This window comes from Eptesicus fuscus, chromosome 8 (assembly GCF_027574615.1).
Source record: "Eptesicus fuscus isolate TK198812 chromosome 8, DD_ASM_mEF_20220401, whole genome shotgun sequence".
Lineage (NCBI taxonomy): Eukaryota > Metazoa > Chordata > Mammalia > Chiroptera > Vespertilionidae > Eptesicus > Eptesicus fuscus.
In genome coordinates, this window is record NC_072480.1 from 75,306,793 (window position 1) to 75,325,527 (window position 18,735).

At 56.7% G+C, this 18,735-nt stretch overlaps 1 protein-coding gene across 4 annotated transcripts in view; it reads left to right on the top strand.

Annotated features, from left to right (window-relative positions):
- MCF2L (MCF.2 cell line derived transforming sequence like) overlaps nt 1-18,735 on the top strand; it is a 119,450-nt gene that overhangs the window by 56,614 nt on the left and 44,101 nt on the right. For all 4 annotated transcript variants that reach the window (XM_054719975.1, XM_054719973.1, XM_054719974.1 and 1 more), the window contains exons 2-4: nt 1,909-1,992; nt 3,138-3,252; nt 18,431-18,521. In XM_054719975.1, the coding sequence (XP_054575950.1) occupies nt 1,909-1,992; nt 3,138-3,252; nt 18,431-18,521 (290 nt within the window). The remainder of the gene's footprint in view (nt 1-1,908; nt 1,993-3,137; nt 3,253-18,430; nt 18,522-18,735) is intronic.

The following is an 18,735-nucleotide window of genomic DNA, read 5'->3' on the forward strand; positions in this document are numbered from 1 at the left end:
TCAACCTTTCTAATGCCACCACCCTTTAATACAGTTCCTCATGTTGTGGTGACCCCCAACCATAAAATCATTTTCGTTGCTACTTCATAACTAATTTTGCTACTGTTATGAATTGTAATGTAAATATCTGTGTTTTCCGATGGTCTTAGGAGACCCTGCTAGCGGTTCTCAATCTGTGGGTCGCGACAACCAAGGGGACCTGTGGGTCTCAACCTGTGGGTCGCGAGAACCCCTAGCAGGGTCGCCTAAGACCATCGGAAAACACAGATATTTACATTACGATTCATAACAGTAGCAAAATTACAGTTATGAAGTAGCAACGAAAATAATTTTATGGTTGGGGGTCACCACAACATGAGGAACTGTATTAAAGGGTCGCGGCATTAGAAAGGTTGAGAACCACTGCTCAAAAGAAAGCCATTGTTGAGACATCGAAGTGCATGCTGGGAAATGCCATCCCTGCCACCAAGCCATCCAGGGGAGGCCCAGCGCAGCGCCTGACGTTTTGAGTTCACTGTTGTTTCTTTCCTGACCCGAGGGCCGCCGCTCCCTCCGTGGGGTCCTAGCAGGCCCCGTCGCCCTCGCCCTCGCCCTCGCCCTCGTCACTTCCTCCTCCGCACGGGCAGTCGAGGGGCCAGCCCATGGTGGCGGTTGGCGGTTCCACAAATGACACAGCCAGGATCTCCGGGGCCCGCCTCTGCTTTCGTGTGTCGCCTGTTTCCACTTGCTTCTTTGCAAGACCAGAAGAACAGGATTTAAGGCTGATCTGTGCAGATAGCATATTGCTTCCTCCCCTAGAATTTTCAGGGTAAAAGATCTCCAGGACCCATATTTCCAGGCTGTTCATGGCCCGGGTCTCACACTGGGTGGAGAAGAATTGACTTCTTAGGCCATTTGCAAGGGATCCCCATGAGTCCTGAGTCTCTTTAGACAAAGGGTGTTCATGTTCAAGACTGCAGACCTGACTGCAGCGGGGGTCGGTGACGTGAGACGTTGGCTATAAACACATGCTAGCTGGCCTGGCGTTGACTGGGAAACGCCGAGGACACGGAGCACGCCCAGCACTTGAGTTCACCTGCGACACCCCAGCATCACACACCAGGCAGTGACCTCACATCTTCAGTCAGTCCCTAGGTTTTCCCCTAGAGTCTTGCGAAACCGTCTTGCTCCTGGTTGATGGCACCAGGGCGTGGCTGGAGGTGCTGCCAGTTTACTCCCAACCCCCTGATCGAGAACTTGCAGCCTGCAGCCTGCTGCCTGCTGAGCTGTTTTCCCTCTCAGCACCAGGCTGGGGGCCTTGGCTCGACACCCTCCTCAGTGTCATTGTCAGGCCGGTGGGGAGGCCCCACGCATGTGTGTGTTTGCCGGCTGCGGACCCACTACAGGGGCCAGGTTTCCTCTCTGATTAGCAAGTCCTTGCATAGGCAACAGGTAAGGGCCCCAGGGGTTGCCTGGATCACTTCCAGAACATGGGTGGAGATAGATTCCCAGAACAAAGCGTGTCTGTTTTCAGGGCTGCTCATTGACTACTGGTCGTAGGAGTCAGCCCTCCAGCTCCCAGCCCTTCCCCTTCCCTGGTGTCTCCCCTTCTGCCTGCATGTCCCTCTCCGTCCCCCTCTCCCCGCCCGCCCTCCTCTCCCTCTGCCTTTCCCTATGCCTCTGACACACACCACATTTTAAATATTGATGAATCACTCAGCACATCGCTTTCTGTGCTCTGAGAAACAAAGGTTTCTGCGTATTGGAAACTGGGCTTTTTTTTTTTTTTTTTTCCCAAGCATGTGACCGCCAGCCCCTTGGTTGTCTGCTGATGTGCGAGGCTGTGTGGGGGCTGACCCAGACTTGTGGCTCGTGAGGCAGTGTGTCCGCCGAGTGACAGGTGTGTCCGTCTGTCTGCTCTCCCCGCAGATGAAATCATGCACCAGGACATCACCCCGCTCTGCGCTGCCGACATCCAGGACCAGCTGAAGAAGCGCTTTGCTTACCTGTCTGGTGAGTGCCGGCCGCCGGGGAGCATGGGGGCCGGTGTCTGCGGGGCAGGGGGTTGGCCTCCCCTCGGTTCTGGTTCTCTGTGACCTAGTTGGTCCTATTCCACGTGGTGGGAGCTGGGGACAGGCCACTGGCTGCAGCGATGCCCGTGAAGAGGGCAGTCCGTGCTAGTTGGCAGCAGCCAGGGGAAGAGCCGGCCGCAGGTCAGCCGGGTCCTGAGAGGGACCCAAGCGCTGCTGGCTGAAGTCCCCTGGAATCCAGAACTTTCCTGCAGCAGGTGAAGTAGGCAGGAGGAGGGTTGTTAGGACGCAACCTGATGGGAATGTTGTGCAGCATGTAAAATAACAGTCACATCATTCATAAAGCACAGAAAACTGTCGTTCACAACGTTAGCAAAGAAGCAGGACGCCAGCTTTATATTCAGTTATGTAGAAAAATGCACCAAAAAAGGTTTGGAAATAAATGTGCCCAGTGCTATGGTGGCTGTCCATAGCGGCAAAATGTTAGCTGATTGCTTTAATTCAGCTCACTTTTTTGTACACTCCAAATATTTTCCTTCAGTATGCATGAATTTATTTCATAATAAAAAATATGATGTTGGCCCTGACTGGGTGGTTCAGTTTGCTGGAGCATCATCCTGTTGTGGGGCTCAATTCCCAATTGGGGCATCCATCTGTTCCCCTCACGTTGATGTTCCTCTTCCTCTCTTTCTCCCTCCCCCTCTCTCTGAATATTAGTAAAACCATATCCTCAGGTGAGGATTTAAGATATATATATATATATATATATATATATATATATATATGAAGAACACACTCTCAATATTTAAAATATATTTGTATTGATTTCAGAGAGGAAGGGAGAGGGAGAGAGAGATAGAAACATCAATGATGAGAGAGAATCATTGATCGGCTGCCTCCTGCACGCCCCACACTGGAGATGGAGCCTGCAACCTGGGCATGTGCCCGGACTGGAAATCAAATCCTGACCTCCTGGTTCCTAGGTGGACGCTGAACCACTGAGCCACGCCGGCCGGGCGATGCTCTCCGTTTTAAGTGAAATATCCCATGCTTGTGAAAGACCAGCCATGTCCTGCTGCTGATGTGGCACCGATGCGCCGTTAAGTGCTGCCTTTGCTGTCTCCCCAGGTGGGCGGGGGCAGGACGGCAGCCCCGTCATCACCTTCCCGGACTACCCGGCCTTCAGCGAAGTGCCCGACAAGGAGTTCCAGAATGTCATGACCTATCTCACCAGCATCCCCAGGTGCGTGTCGCCACCCCCCGCTCCCAGGCCTTTGTCAGACAAGGAGACTATGGCGGAGGGGAGTTCAGGAGCCGGCCCAGAGTTACCCGGCTGAGCCGTGAGAGATGCCGGATCAGAATCCAGCTGTTCTGGCTCTCGGGCTGGCATCCCTTCCCTCACCCGTGGGAGGCGTCCTGCCGCAGCCTGCACCTCCTGGGGTCCGGCCGCGCCCAGGGGCCTTTCCTCTCTCGCAGTCAGTGTCCCATCGCTTCATTAGACGAGCAAGACGATGCTGGGGACGGGTCTTCCTTTCCGGGGAGGGATGCCGCGTGCACTGACGAGGTGGCCGTGAGACCCCAGGCCCGGACCTGGCCCCCAGAGGTGGTGAGGAGGTCACGGCACGCTCTGACACAGGAGCCCTGCTTCTGTTCAGGAGGCAGTGAACAGCCTCGCACAAGACCTTTCTTCCTCCTGTTACATGCGTGCGGGAGTGGTAGCGTGGGGAGACCTTGTGCGTCGGAAGCTCAGCGTCGCAGGCGCCGGGATGCTCTCCTTCAAGCCTCGCCGCCCGCAAGGACACGTTTCCGAATCTGGGTGGCGTGAGCTCCGTGAGGTAGTCTAGACCAGAACACAGACCAAAGCAGCGAGTGTGATCAACTGATGCGTTACCTGCAAACACCACCCGTCCGTAGCGACGGATCACCACCAGCCAGTGCTGGGGCGGTGGGCGATGCGTAGATTATTCCAGCAACCTGGCAGGCGGTGGAGGAAGGGAGGCCGGGGAAGTTGGGGGAGGCTCCGGGCAGACGTGGTGGTGAGTGACCGGCTGGCTCAGCCGCGTGGGGTCTGCAGTCGCCCTCTCTGTTGCCCTTCCCTGTCATTCCCGCCGCAGTGTGCCAGGCTGCAGGTGGCCGAGCTGAGGCAGGAGGGATGGCTGGCACCCTGGGAGGCCCTGTGGCCAGCTCTTCCCCCTCCCGGGGGTTGAAGGTGGGACTACCATACCACAAAGTGTCTCCATATATTGTCTCCCTCGACCCCCAAAACTGCAGAGGCAAGAAGGCAGTTGTCTTGCCCATTCTGTACATGAGGCCACTGGACCTCAGAGAATGAGGTCCCTAAAGTAAGACCACGCCTGGAAGATTCAGACGCCCTGTGTGCTGTGAGGCAGGGGGGCCCTTGGGGTGGGGACCCGGAGGGATGCTCCCACGCTCTGCACCCAGCAGCAAGATGCTTAAATGCCGCGTGACCCGCTGGCCGTGGGGACTCGCCGGGACAGACCACCAAGGGGAAAGGGGCAGGCGTTTGAGCCTGAAATGATGAGCCCGGCAGTGGCTTCAGGGAAGACCCCGTTCTACTGATTTGAAAGGAAAGGGGGGCGGCTGTGGGGGGCAGTCTCGCTGGTCTTCCGGGGCGTGGGCTTCTGCCCCAGCTTCTGGAGCCTCCCCTGCAGGGACCATCTCCCAGGGGTGGAGGGTAGTGGTACGTCCAGGAGAGGCCGTGGCCCTCATCCCGCCCTCCCCTCGGCCCCTCGGCCCCAGGCCTCTCTCTAGAGCCCGGCAGAGGTGGGAGCTCAGCAGAGCTGATGAACACTGGATGCTAAGTACGTGACGTCACTTCTCAGGGGCCAAAGCCATTCTTGGTCCTCACACCTTGGAGCTATACGCTGGCGCGTCTCCTCCCCTTTAATGAACCTCCTTCCGCTCATTTCCGCTTTAGAAAACCGTAGAGTTAGTTGTTCAGACACCCGCCTCACGTTTGCTGGACTGTAACTGGATAGAACCGGAGGAATTCCGAGGCTCCGTGTCCAGGGGAAAGGGTGTGCATTGGGCTTTCGTGTGTGTTATGTTTTCTTCACATTTCTCCCCTGTTGAGGTTGATAAAAAGCCCTGATGCTGGAGTAATGGATCTGAGCCTGTCAGACCCAATGCGCCCTTTTCATCCAGAAATAAAACTCCTACTAAACAGAAAGACAGTGCAGCGCCCTAACTAGCAGGAAGGACCGCCCGACAGGGAACAGAAATCAGGTGACTCGTGTGTGGCTGGCTGCACGGGACTCATGAAGGTCAGGTGGGCGCCCGCACCGTGTGTACTGAGTCCCTCAGCCCCCAGGGTGCTATGCCAGGCACGGCACCTCGAGGGGGTGCGACTGAGGATGTCATCTGTGGAAGAGGGAATAATTTCCGGTGAAGCGCTAAAGGAAACGAAAGAGCAGTCTCCCACAGGTCACACAGCAGCTGCATTCCTAGGGAATGTGTGTCCGTTAAAAACCTGTGTCTATAGGTATGCAGGAGTCCCAGCATCCCTGTCTTCAGGATGAGGGTCCAGCTTGGTGCCAGGGAAGGTTGTGACAACGGAGAGACACGTCCAGAGGCATCTGAAGTGGCCCCAGGATGCACCCCATTGAGCACCCCTGTGTGGGGCAATCCCTTCCTTCTGTGAGCATTTGGGGGAAATCATCTCCCCACAATAGCCTCCCCGTGTACAGGAGGAAGGGCGTGCTGCCACCTGATGGACACAGCCAGCATTGCAGTCAGTCCCCTCAAGTGTCCATCCTAAACCCATTGGAGTCAGGAGCTGGGCAGGCGCTTCTAGAAAGAAGGAAGAACTCCTTGCACAGGCAAGTCATTGGCACGGGAGTTACTCCAAACTGCTGCGGAGCCAGCACGGCCTCTAAGTAGAAAGAGCGCAATTTAGAGCCAGGTGTGCGCCTTAAATGTCCATGCACATTAAAGGGACCAATCACAAGCAGACTGCTCTAAGAGACACTACCTCCTACCATTGTTCACCAGGCGTTAACTGTATCCTTCCAGGAAATATGTGATGTGCTGACTTTAGCTCTTCTTCTGTTACTAATGCAAACGACAAGAGCCCCAGCTTTAGCCATTCCATTTGATGAATAGTTATTGATCATTGTGAACTGTGACACTGAAATAGGCGGGCTTCGGCCAGCTCTATCAGATGTACGTGAAGATGCGGCAAATTATTGTCCTTTGAAGCACGACTCAGTAAAAGGGATGTGGGAGGACTTTATGATTTGTTGGCAAGTGTATCAGCTGGCGTCCAGCCAACGTGGTGACCACGCTGTGGGGATGTCCCTGAGAACTCTTGCCTTGGCTTGAGGGCTGCGTTTCGCCACTCAGATGCCTGCCACCCTTGCAAATCCTAATGGGGTTTGTTTGCCTTCATCTGCCAGGCCTGGGAGGGGGCATCCCCAGGGACTCGAAAGGACAGGTGACAGTGAACCGCATGTCCAACCCCAGAGAGTGGGCCTGTGACCTCCCTACAGACAGTCGCACGACAGAGAAAGGCACAGGGGGTGCTCTGATTGGCTCCCCCATATCTGTCTGTTGTGTGCTGGGCAACGCGGACCTAACAGTGAACCAAATAGACAAAATCCTGCTGCTCACATTCTCAGTAAACTTACTAAAATGTGTGCAGGGATTAGAGTATAAAAAGGAAGGATGCGAGAGAAAGGAGGCGAGGACCCAGGAGGGGCAGTGAGAAGGGAGCCCCCATGAAAGGGTGACTTATAGGACTCATGGGGTACAGTCCTCACAAGGGCCCCCAGGAGGAGGGCAGAGGGGAGAGAGAATTCAAGATGGCCTAACTGACGGCTTGGGGGCAGCAGTTACCTAAGAACAGAAGAAGCTTGTAAGAGGGCCGTGTTGGGTTTGAGATCACTTGCATGTCCAGGGGACCTCTCGGGTTGAGAGCTGGTACCTCTGGGTGCCGTGAGGTGAGTCTGGAACTCTGGGGCGAGGTCCCAGCTGAGTGTGGATTTGGGAGTTGTGGGCATTTGGGTGGTGAGGGCTCCAGAACTGGGGTGGTGGACAAAGAGGGTGCCCCAGGTATTCCAGCTGGGGTCTCAAGCAGGGAAGGCCCACCCAGGTCCTGAAGGGCTGTGAGGGGCTCGACACAGGTGGAAAGGGTGCTCGATTGGTGGTCGTGCTGCGCCTGCACCTGCTTAAGGTCCCCTTCTCTCTCAAGAGTCCCACCGTGACAGTCCATTACTGATGGGTGAAGCAGGGTGAGAATGAGGGGTCAGTGCGCGTCTCACAGCATGCAGGCCTCTGGGAGCCCGAGGGTGTCCAGGAACAGCTTTGGTGAAGGGTTTGGAGTAAAATGCTTATTAGGGTAAATTCAACAAAAATGGGAGGCAAGGATGTGAGCCAGTGGGTAGACACTCCTTTCAGGGTTTTGCTGCCCAGAGGAGCAGAGAAATGGGCCGGCGAGCCGGTGAGAGAGCTAGAGGCTGATAGCGATCACCCAACAGAAACAGAAAGAGCGGCTGCCCTTGTCTCCTTCACACTCAGCATGTGTCTGCGCTTCTGAGTCCAGCAGTAAGCAAGTCGCGGGAGGTCACAGAGCCTCGCAGGGGGCATGGATGCTACTCAGTCCCCCCTCCCCCTGCAGTTTTAGAACCAGGATTTCCCCACCTCCAAGTACCCCCCACCCCTCCGCAGGCCACCTCCTTACCCTTCACTGTGCAAGTCACGTTTCAAACTCAGTCCGATCCTGTCCCTCCCTGTGAATGGAATCATTCCAGGTTTCTCACTCAGGTGCTGTGTACACACACACACACACACACACACACACACACACGTGCGCGCCCCCCCCCACACACACACTGCATGCATGCACACACATGCATGCACATACATACACATGCATGTTACTCACACATGCATAGGGTGGGCAACACTGAGTAGATTTTCAGGATTTCTGGCTTTTCTTTGAAAAAACAGGTGCAGCAGCCCTGGACTTGCATGTCTCCTTGGCAGCCCTGCAGGAGCCCCTGTGGGGGCCCCGGGGGCTCAGTCACCCACTGTCCCTGGGTCTGGAAGGTAATATCAAGAGGATCACCTCCCTCCACTGCTGCAGTCTCTCCTCAGCCCAATTAAAACACAGGTCAGGGGCTCTTACAGTTAATTGAAGCTGACAATGACGTTGGCTTTCCATGGGCCTGGTTCAATCACCCAGCTGCTCAGGAGCCAGAGACTCCATCTCCCAGCTGGCTTTCAGCGATGGGCCCTGATCATCTGATAAGAGGCATGCCCACGTGGGTATACCCACACGTAGGTGTGTATGCACCACACACAAACACAGGCACACCACACACACTTACGCAGGCACAAACGCACCCACAGGCCCAGTTCGTATGGGAGAGAAAGACAGATGCTTATGGAATGAAACGGGAATGTAAATGTGGTCCCAACGCCCGGTCAAGGGTTCCAACCGCCTAGTGTGTGAGTCTAGGGCTAGCCCAGGACCGCGCAGACTCCTCTCCTGATCGCTGGCTGCCCCGGGTGCCTGTTCCCAGGGGTGCATGCCCTTCGGGCTAGCGGAGCCTCAGACCAGGGGACCCCAGCCCTCAGAGGCACCTTAGTTCTCGCTGCCACTGTGATTTCCAGCTGGATTTTCAGTTGATTTTAAAATATCAAGATAGAAAAGTGTGTGTGTGAGTGCATCCTAAACAATTTAAAATGTACGCGTGAAACAGTGAGTCTCCCCTCACCGCCTGCTCCTTTCCCCCACAGAGTCGAGTTTGGGTAAAATCGTCACAGCCCTCCTCCTCTTAGCCCACAGCATATCCGGGGCGGCCCTCTACACGGCACCTGTAGCATCGTCCTTTCAGGGGCCACGGTGCTCCCTGGTGTAGATGGACCAAGCACACGGGTCTGCCCTGTCGGCAGGGATTCCCTTGGCACACACACCCCCGCCCCTGCCCCCTGGCTCCCTCCAGGGTCCTGCTGAGGGTGAACAGCCTTGTTCCCCGCCTAGCTGGTTATGTCGGCACCTTGAAAGGGACCCCGTTTGTAATCATTCTCAGACGCTCTGGCCCCATGATCCTCCCCCTCCAGCCATGCAATCAGCTAGTAAAGAGCCAGTCTCGCCATTTGCGCAAGTGACTGCTCAGCCCGTGGTTCCACAGGGTCTGCAGCTCTGGGGCTCAGTGACCCTGCCGACTGCGGTGACTGCCTGCACTCCGAGGGGTCCTGTCTCCATCTCACGTTCTCCCGGGGAGCCAGAGGCTGCTCCTCTCCTCGAGACATCTCCCTTGTTGCAATGGTCTTTCTCTGGCACTGCCGGCCAGTGTGACAGCCCCTAGCCATGCCTGGCTGTCTATTTACAAATTAAAATTAATTCCTGTAAAAGTGCAGTCCCTGGCTCAGGCCAGCCATGTTGCAACTCCCTCGCGGCCGGTGGCTGCCATCCTGAGCCTCTCCGCCCTGGAGCGTCTCCATCGGCTGGAGCAGGCAGGCTGGGAAGGGTAGGATCCCATTATGGAGAAAAGGCCAGGAGGTTATCACCCGGTCGCCTGCCCAGTAGGAGAAACCACAGCCCTTGCCTTACTGCACAGTAATGACATTTTGCTGTGAGGGCAAGAATTCATAACATACAACATCCGGCCTTAACTACTTCTGAATGTATAGAGAAGCAACTCATGGAAGTGTGGGCAGGGGGCGATCCCCTCCCTTAACGCCCCGGCTGCACCTGCCAGCTCACCCGCCCCTTGGGGCTGGGGTGGTGCAGAAGGGGGGGCACAGGTCACCTGGAAGCCTGCGCAGCTCGAGTTTCAGCCCCAGGTGGAGAGGGGACACCTGAGGCAGATCCAGGCAGAGGAAGACGCCAGATAAGCTCTGAACTGCCAGGCGAGCAGCGGAGAGTCCGGACGGAGGAGGAGGCGCCGGGTCCAGGACCCGTGCTCGGACACAGGAGCGGGCAAGGCGGACGGTTGGGCTGCAGGACAGACCTAACGCAGGTAATGAGCAGATGCCAGAAGGCCGTCAGCCTGGGTCTGACTTCCCACGGTTGTGCCTTTGTGCCCCCCAGGGAGTAGGTCACTCCACTCTTACAAAGAACCGGCCAGATGTGCACCCTTTCATTGCCTTTTTTGTTAATCCTCCCCTGAGGATATTTTTTTCCATTGATTTTTAGAGAGAGAGGAAGGGAGTGAGGGGGAGAGAGATAGAGAGAGAGGTGAGAGAGACACATCGATTGGAGCCGGGGATCGGTGTGTGCCCTTGACCCGGAATCGAACCCTTTGATGTGTGGGCCATCGCTCTCCCACATCCACACTAACCAGGGATAATTTTTAAATGTATTTAAAAAGTGAATGTGGTCGTTAGTTTTTTATAGCATTTTTAAAAGTCGGGTAAGATATTCACAATATTCAACTTAACCACTTCTAAGTATATAGTTAGTGAAGTATATTCCTATTGTTGTGCGACAGATCTCCAGATGTTTTCATCTTCCCAAACTGAAACTGTCCCCATTAAACACGAACACCTCACCTCCCTGCCCCGCCCGGCACCCAGCACCCTGCTTTCCGTCTCTGTGAATTTGATGACTCCGGGGACCTCGTAGGCGTGGAGTCATACAGTATTTGTCTTTTTGTGTCTGTCTTATGTCAGTGAGCTTGTCTTCCAGGTTCATCCATGTTGTAGCATGTGTCAGGATTTCCTTCCATTTAAGGCAAATAATATCCCACAGTATGGACATGCCACATTTTGTTCATTCTATTCGTCTGTTGATGGCTGTTTTTGAGCTAGATTAGAAATCTGTCTTTGAAAAATAGTGGTTCACACCAATTCCAAATACGTTCATAGTGATTCCCTTGGTATCCTAGTTTGGGTTTTCTTTTGTTCATTTTTGTCCAAAAATTTATATTTATTGACATGAAAAAAACACACACCACTTTATATAAAGAACATAATAATGCAAGTTTTCTTGCTCTTTAGAGAAATAACTGTGGTTTTTAAGGGGCCATTTGGCTATTAATAGCATCATTCGCGGGCCATACAAAATTATCAACTTAAAACTTAGCCTGCTATTATCTGGTCAAACATTTAATGAACGCACCCCGAGTGCCTGGGCAAGGCCAGACCAAATGATTGTGCAGGCCTTCTGCGGCCCGTGGGCCGACGCTCCCCACCCCTGCAAGTGGGCTGCTCCTTTTGGGGGTGAAGAAGAGAGGCAGTGCCCCTGCTCTGCGGGCCAGGGCTCCGTGGCTGGTACCTGCTCCCTGGCGGGACATCCCGTGTGTGCGGCTGACTCGCCAGTCCTCACGGGGACTGCGTGCCGACTTTGAGAACAAGCCCATTGCCGTGTGGGGGAGAGACCTTTAAAAGCGTTCGATGTTTTTCTTGCTGTTTTGCTTTTCTGGGGTGAAAAGCTGACCAGTATTAAGATAAACACGGTGCACAGTGGTCTTATAACAGGTTAAGCTTCTGAATTGTAAGACGAGAGAAGGAACAGCCCGCAAAGAAAGGCTCGGTATTGAATGCCTAGGGAACACACTCAAGGTCACAGGGCGTGAACTTGGGCAGGTAAACCCCATGGGCAGAGAGAGAAGCCGCCATCGCCTCTGGCTTACAAAAGGAAAACGAGGAGATGAAGCCTTTTTAGCATTAGCTGACTGGTCTAACTTTTGTAGACCCGTGTCGAAATACGGGATGAAAAAGAGAGAGAGAAGCAAACAGATAGAGTCCGGGGCCCAGGAAGGGGAGAGCGGGCCCTGCCTAAAGCCGGGACCCATGTGTCCTGCACGTACAGCTGTGTGTACCCACTTCCCAGCTGCAGTGCCCCCAACCCCCCCAAGCTGTCCCTCTTGGCTCCACTTCCATCCAACCACCTGCCCGGCCTGCCCCTCCCCTGGCCCCTCTGGGCTGGCCCAGCCGCAGGACCCTCCGGCTTAGGCAGGGCCCTGACATCCTGCCCAGGCCCCGGGGAGGCTGGCCCTTCTTTCCCGTGGGACCGTGGGGCCCAGCCATGGATGAATGAGCTCCACCTGACTCCCGTGCCAACACCTGCCAGGGACGGTCTGGGACGATGCCAGCCTGTGACCGCCTCCTGCAAGAGCATGCCCTGGCCTGGTGCCACCCCCATCACTGGCCGTGTTTCCTCTGGTCCCGGCGCCAGGCAGAGCAGGCCTTGTCAGCAGTGGCTCCAAGAACACGCCTCCAGGCTCGCGTGGTCCTTTCACACGGGGAAGGGCTGCTCCTCCGTCCTCCGGCTTCGAGCTGTGAGCCCTGGGCGGGCGTAGGTGGGAATGAGGCCCAGCTGGAGCGGTGGATGCGCTCAGTAGTGCCCTCGGCCTGGCTCTGCCCCTCTTTAAACCCGACGCCGTCTCCCTTCCCACAGCATCAGCCTGTGTTGACGCCAGCCTGGCTTGCTATGACCTGCTGATGTTTACATCCCAGGAAATATTGTTCCAGGACAGGGACCTGGCTCAGTGTTGGGGTCCCGCCCTAGCGAGCAGCTTCCACACCCCCAGCAGACCCCCCTCCCCCCCCCCCTCCCCCGGTGCAGGGGCGGTTGGGGGAGTGCGTTGGGCTTTCTCAGGTTGGTCCTGAGCTGGAAGCAGGGGCAGAGGTGAGGAACCGGCAGTCATTGAAGCGCCCAGACCCTCGGGGCCAGTTGCCCCGGGTGGTTGTTGGTTTCTGGGATTATTGCTGCTGAGAGCAGCCAACTTCCTGCAAGTGTGACTTCTGGAGTCAGCCTGGCTGCCTGGGCTGGGCGCTGAGACCGAGGGCTGGTTTCCTGGGCTGCTTGCTGCAGGGTGTCGGTCAGAGTTGTATTTTTACAGGTTGGCCTGGCCATTGTTTGTCTGTACACTCAGTCTCTCCGTGGCAATAAAAGTGTAACTTCTTTAAAAGACAGTGAAACACGATTAAGGGGATTGTTTTGCTGCTAATTGGAAAGCCAGCCGACTGGCAGGAGGCCTTTGGGTGCTACTTGGGCTGTGGGATCGAGGAAATGCACCCAGGCACGGGCCTGGCTGACCTCTGCAGAGGAGGCCCAGACCCCCGGGTGCTCAGCACTGGACCCGGGACCCAGGGCCAGCACGGTAGAGGAGCGGGGTGGGGGGATCTGGAAAGGGAGCCGTTCCCTGGTAGCATGCTCCTCGGGGTTGGGCAGAGACGAAGCCAGAGGCGCCCTGTAGCTCTGGTCCTCCCTGGAGAGGAGGGCTGACGCTTTCTCTCTGCCCCGTGTTCGTTCATTCATTGGGGCAAATGAGTGTGTGTCTGGGCAGGTACGGCGGGAGACAGAGAGGGAGTAGCCCCAGTGGGGTTTGTGGTCAGGGTCAGCGGATGCAGCGCTAAGGGCAGACCTGGGGGTGATCTTGGCTACCAGAGATCTGATGGCACCAACCGCTCTTCCAGACAACTCGGGCAGGCCGAGGCAGCTTGGCGTGATGAGGGTCTTTTCCAGTGTACCCCAAGCCAGCTACAAAACCCAGGGCAAGGCCTGCTCTGGGGGGTGGATAATCATATCTAAGGTCTTTCCAGCTCTGGGGTCACGAATTCCTAATTCTAAGAGAAAGGAGAGCCCTGGTCTCTGTATCGGGGTTTAGTATGGCCCCTCTTCCGGAGCAGCCTCTCCTCCGCCCAGGAGTGCCGTGGCTTTGAAGCCCGCCAGGCCCGTCTCAGCTAACTCAAACAACTGGGTGCGCTGCTCTCTACGCAGCCTCCAGCCTCGGCAACGGGGGTGGGGGGGTAGTTGAGGGGGGGGAGGGAGGATGGGCATGGAGATGGGGGGATGGGGGTGGGGATGGGGTAGGGATGGGGATGGGGTGGGGTGGGGAGCTCTCACAGAGAGACTCGAGAAGCACACAGGGCACGGCCACGGGTTCCAGTGACTATTTTGCGAGGCCCTCAGCCTATTGCGCCCTCTCGAGTGATGGTTAAACGTCCACACCCAGCAGGTATCAGCCACGTGCTCGCGAGGAGATGAATGTCCAGCATTAAGGGATTTGTCCCAAAGCATTGTCTTAAGACAGTCCTGTCAGGCCCTGGCTGGTTTGGCTCAGTGGATAGAGCATCAGCCTGTGGATTAAAGGGTCCTGGGTTCGATTCCAGCCAAGGGCACATGCCCAGGTTGCGGGCTCGATTCCCAGTGTGGGGTGTGCAGGAGGCAGCCAGTCAACGATTCCCTCTTATCATTGATGTTTCTATCTCTCCCTTCCTCTCTGAAATCAATAAAATAAATAAACTGCGAAAAAAGATTAAAGAAAAAGACCGTGCTGTCAGCCTGGTTTTCAGGAGACCAGAAAAGCACACTTGAGCACTAGATTAGCACGTTGAGAGTTAGATCCTGCAGCTCTGAGCCGTTCAGACGGCTTGGGACGCCTGGGCCAGGTGGGCCTCCCGCACACACATGCCGGCAGGTGGCTGGGACACCGCAGCCGTGTCCAGGGGCCAGGAAGCGTGATGGGCTCCCCAGAAGTCACGGTAACCACATTCTAGCTGGTTCGAGTTGGCCTGCCCCCACATTCCCGCCTGGGGCACCTGCGGAACTCACTTCAACCACAAGAGGGCGCCATTGGTCAGAACACAGGTTAAAATTCTGCCGCCCAAGTTCCCCCTCAGGCTTCTACCTGTTTCTGCGCTTGGCTGGTGCTTTGGTTTATTTCTATAACTAGGACACAGTATGCTGGAAACTGTGCAGATGGCCAGGCTTGGCATACAGGCTGCTCCCAGGTGACGGCCCTCCTGGCTTCGTCTCCTGAAAGCCCTGCCTCCGGCGAAGGGGAAGAGAACAGGCGTGGGAACTGACCCGGGAGGCACGCAGGGCACCTACTGCGCCCTCTGGAGTGATGGTTAACAGTCCAGACCCAGCAGTTATCAGCCATGCGCTCGCGAGAAGATGAATGCCCGGCCCTGCTGTTCTGGAGAAGGTGTGTCCCCTCCCCCACCCCAATTATCTTGGCCTGGAGAAGGCAGTGACCTCCCAGTCCCTCGGGACTTCTTCCCAATCGCCTCTCCTCCAAAAACATCACTGGCCTGTCACCAATGGCAACGCCTCCCCGCTCCCACGGACCCCTGACGGCTCACTCCCCACCCTCCAGCATGGCACGATGCCCCCAAACCTCTGCATTGCCCTCTCTGTTGCATCCTCGGGCCCCCCACTTCACTCCACCTGAATATCTCCTCGTGGTGTTGGGGTTACTCCCTCCATCCTACCCTCCTTTCCTGGCCCTGCCCAAGGTCCAGGGGTATAGCAGCCACCCCCAGTGTCCCGGCCTCCCCTCGGGCTGTCCCTGGGCGGAAACTCAGACACTGCATCTCCCCACACAGGAAGTCCTCAGGGCTTGTCCTGGGACTCGCCGATCCTGGTGGGGTCTTTGGACTGGCAGCATCAGCAACACGGGGGCGGGGCTTGTTAGATATGCACGAAGGGGGCCCCACGTTGGCCTCCTGAGTCTGAATCGGCGTTTTAACAGACTCTCCAGGAGGCGTGGGTGCACCTTGTAGCTGGAGAAGCAGGCCCGTGTCATCACGCCCTCCGCCCCTCGGCTCTCCCCACCACGGCCATTCTCTCTGCGAATGCCTTTCCTCCTCGGTCACCCTGGTTTCTCTTTGTGTCCCCGCCCATCCCTGCTCTGTGATTAATTGGGTTTAAACCAGAGGAGGGGGAGGGAGCAAGTCCCACATGCTCCCAGCCGGCCTGGGGACCGAGATGCAGCTCAGCCAAGAGCTAGACAAATGTGATGCCGGCTGACGGCAAACCTCACTCCCCGGCAGGGAGCGGCCCAGCCCTTGCATCTGGACTGTTCTCATGCAGCTCCCTGCTCCCGCCCAGCGAAGGGAGGTCGGACCCACAGCTGACGGGCCTGTGTGCCCAGGCCTCCGAGGGCCACCCGGGCAGAGTTAGCAGGCGCATGGGCACCCAGGCCCGTGAGCCCTGGGGCGTTAGAGAAGACACCAGTGAGTGGGTGAACCCCAGAAACAGTTTACTCCAGCTCTTTTGGTTATTTAGGTCAAAAGTGAGCTCATCGGCCTCACTCAGCTGCTGGGCAGCTGGCCAGGGCGGCCCTCTGATCCAAGTGCTTCGAGGCTGGAGGCCGTCATCTGTGCGCTGCGGGCCACGTGTGCCCCGGGGACTGAGACACTTGGTGTGGCTGCCAGACTCTGAACTCTTGCCCCCTGTTTGTTCCCCTGCCGCCACCTTCAGCAGTCAGCCCACGGCCCGGCACACCGGGGTCCCCCTCGGAGGCAGCTTCTGCAAGCATGAGGCGCCCCATCTCCTGGGCATATGAGATCACATATTTGGGAGCGGAGAGGGGGCGTAGCAGGGCTCCCTGAGCTCCCGGTCCTTCACGCATGTGGGCAGGTCCAGACCCTCCTTAGCCAGCTGGTGGGTGGAAGGATGGGACCCTGTGGGCTGCTGAGCCTCGGCTCCTGCGGGTGGGCATCTCACACGGCCTTGCTCTGCGGCTGCAGCCATGTGGGCGCACGGGAGGCTTGGAGGGTCTCTACATCTTACATAAGATGCCTTATGTTAAGTCTAGGCACCTCTGAGTCACTGCTCCCAAAATATGGTAAGAGGCGAGATGAGGGGGGCACAGAAGAGAGTTTTCTTGGCCCCGAGCTGGGTTCTGGTGTGTGGGCATCTTCGCTGTCTGCTTCTGAGGTCAGGCCCCCTCAGCATGTCCCCCGACACCTGGGAGTGGTGCAGGGACCCCTGGAGAGGAGGCCCCGCCTGGCCTGGCATTAGGGGGAAGCCCAGGGGTGGGAGGGGCGGGAGGAGCGTGCTTGGCCTGGGAGGCAGCATGCAGACAGTTGAGAGCCCTGACTCCCAGCCAGGCCATGGGGTTCACTCCGTCTGTGCTCACTGGCTGTGTGATTTTGGGCAGCTTAACCCCTCTGTGTCTGTGTCTCCTCTCTCGGCTGCCTCGTAGGGCTGTTATGAGGATTAGAGAAAGAATACCCTGACAAGCTTTTAGTGCGGTGGCTGGCCAGTAGCAACCCGGAAGGACAAAAGGATCCCTCCTCCCAGAAGGAGGGTCCGGGCACAGGGACTACGGTTTCTGTTCCATCTCAGCTTCCTACCTTAGCAGCCCAGCCTGAATCAGGCAAGTCGGCCGGCCATCTGTGTTGAGCCCTTGCTATTGGGGTGCAGTGGGGAGCAAGACCGCTGTGAATCTAGGTTCCTGGCACTGAGACTTGAGTGATACACAAACAAAACAAAACAAAAACGGAAAACCTTGCTTCTTAGTTCCGTAAGCACTAAGCCAGCTCAGGAGTTGTGTGTGGAGCGCCCTGTACAGCTGTGAAGCACAATCACTGCCCTGTCCGTGTGCACGCGTGATCTCTAATAGCAACGGCGGGCAGGCTATTCTGAATGAAAGCGGGTGAGGCCTCGCACACTCACCCTTCGTCCTCCAGGGTGGATGAGAGCACAGAACCCACGGCCCACGCCCACCCAGGTGTGCATTCTGTGTCACTGTCGCCGTCATCTCGTCTGAGGGTCGGGGAGGACTTGGGATAAGACAGCTCTGGCTTGTTTCCATGGCGTTTACCGCAGGCTTTCGCGGACCGCAGAATTTCTATTCGTTGCATGCCATTCTGACTTGCATTGCAACCCACAAGTGGCTCCCTTAGGTCCAGAGACTTGGAAGTTAGCGCTTCCACTCGGTGCCTCGGCCTGCCCTCCTCTCGCTCCCGCGTGGATTGGCTGGCAGTGGCAGCTGCTGGCATTGCACAATTGGCTCGGGTGTAGGATGCATCGGCGGAGGAGGACCTCCTGGTTTCCACGCTGTGACTCAGGCTCCTGCGCCGGGCTAAGTCTGGACGGAGGGTATCACTCCACCGCAGCTCAGGGTCATCTCTGCCACAGATGTTGCTGCTGCAAGGAGCCCTGTCTCCTCTCCCGTTTCCACCGGATGCTCGTGAGCCTTCCGATGCCTGGGGGCTTCTCTCCCAGGGTTGCAGCAATGCCAACAGGAGCAGTTTTCTAACGTGGGCGGGCACGAGGACCTCAGATGCTGGGACTCGTGTAACATGTGGATCTTAAAACGTGTCCTGGAGGATTTAGCCAGCTGGTCAACCCAGCAAAGAAAATGACCCGGCGCTTACTGTGGAACAGAAACTGAATAAGCTCCAGGAAGGATGGGTTCTGCCCGGATCTTTGCCTTGTGAGATGGTTGTTGTTAGGTTGGGAAATAAGCAAAACACAGAAAATATTGGTGCATCTTTAGATAAGAGCAAGTCCTGGAAATTGCCCGCACGAGGTTCATGGAAATGCTGCAGTCCGCTCAGACGCCTCCTTGGCACGCGTTTTGCCTTGCAGCGCGGACGCGGCATAAGGATCATAGGAGGAAGCATCTTATCATAAGGTTTTCTTGGAGATTACGCGAAAGCCCGCCTTCCTGCTGCACACATTAATTGCAGGTATTTCTCCCCCCTCATTTCAGCTTGCAAGATGCTGGCATCGGATTCATCCTGGTCATAGACCGAAGGCAGGACAAATGGACCTCCGTGAAGGCGTCAGTCCTGCGCATAGCAGTAAGTGTCCGCGCCCCGGCTCTGTGACGTCCCCCCTACTCTTCTCCAGGGCTTGGGGACAGCAGCGTTTCTCTTCTAGGGACCCGTCTGCCTGGGTGGCAGTGTGGGTTCTGGCTGTCACTCTGTGGTGCAGCACCGAGGCGTACAGCCAGCCCAGGGCACCACCCGGGTGGCCTGAGGCCTGGAGCCCCACCTCCTTGGCTTCCTCCAGTTG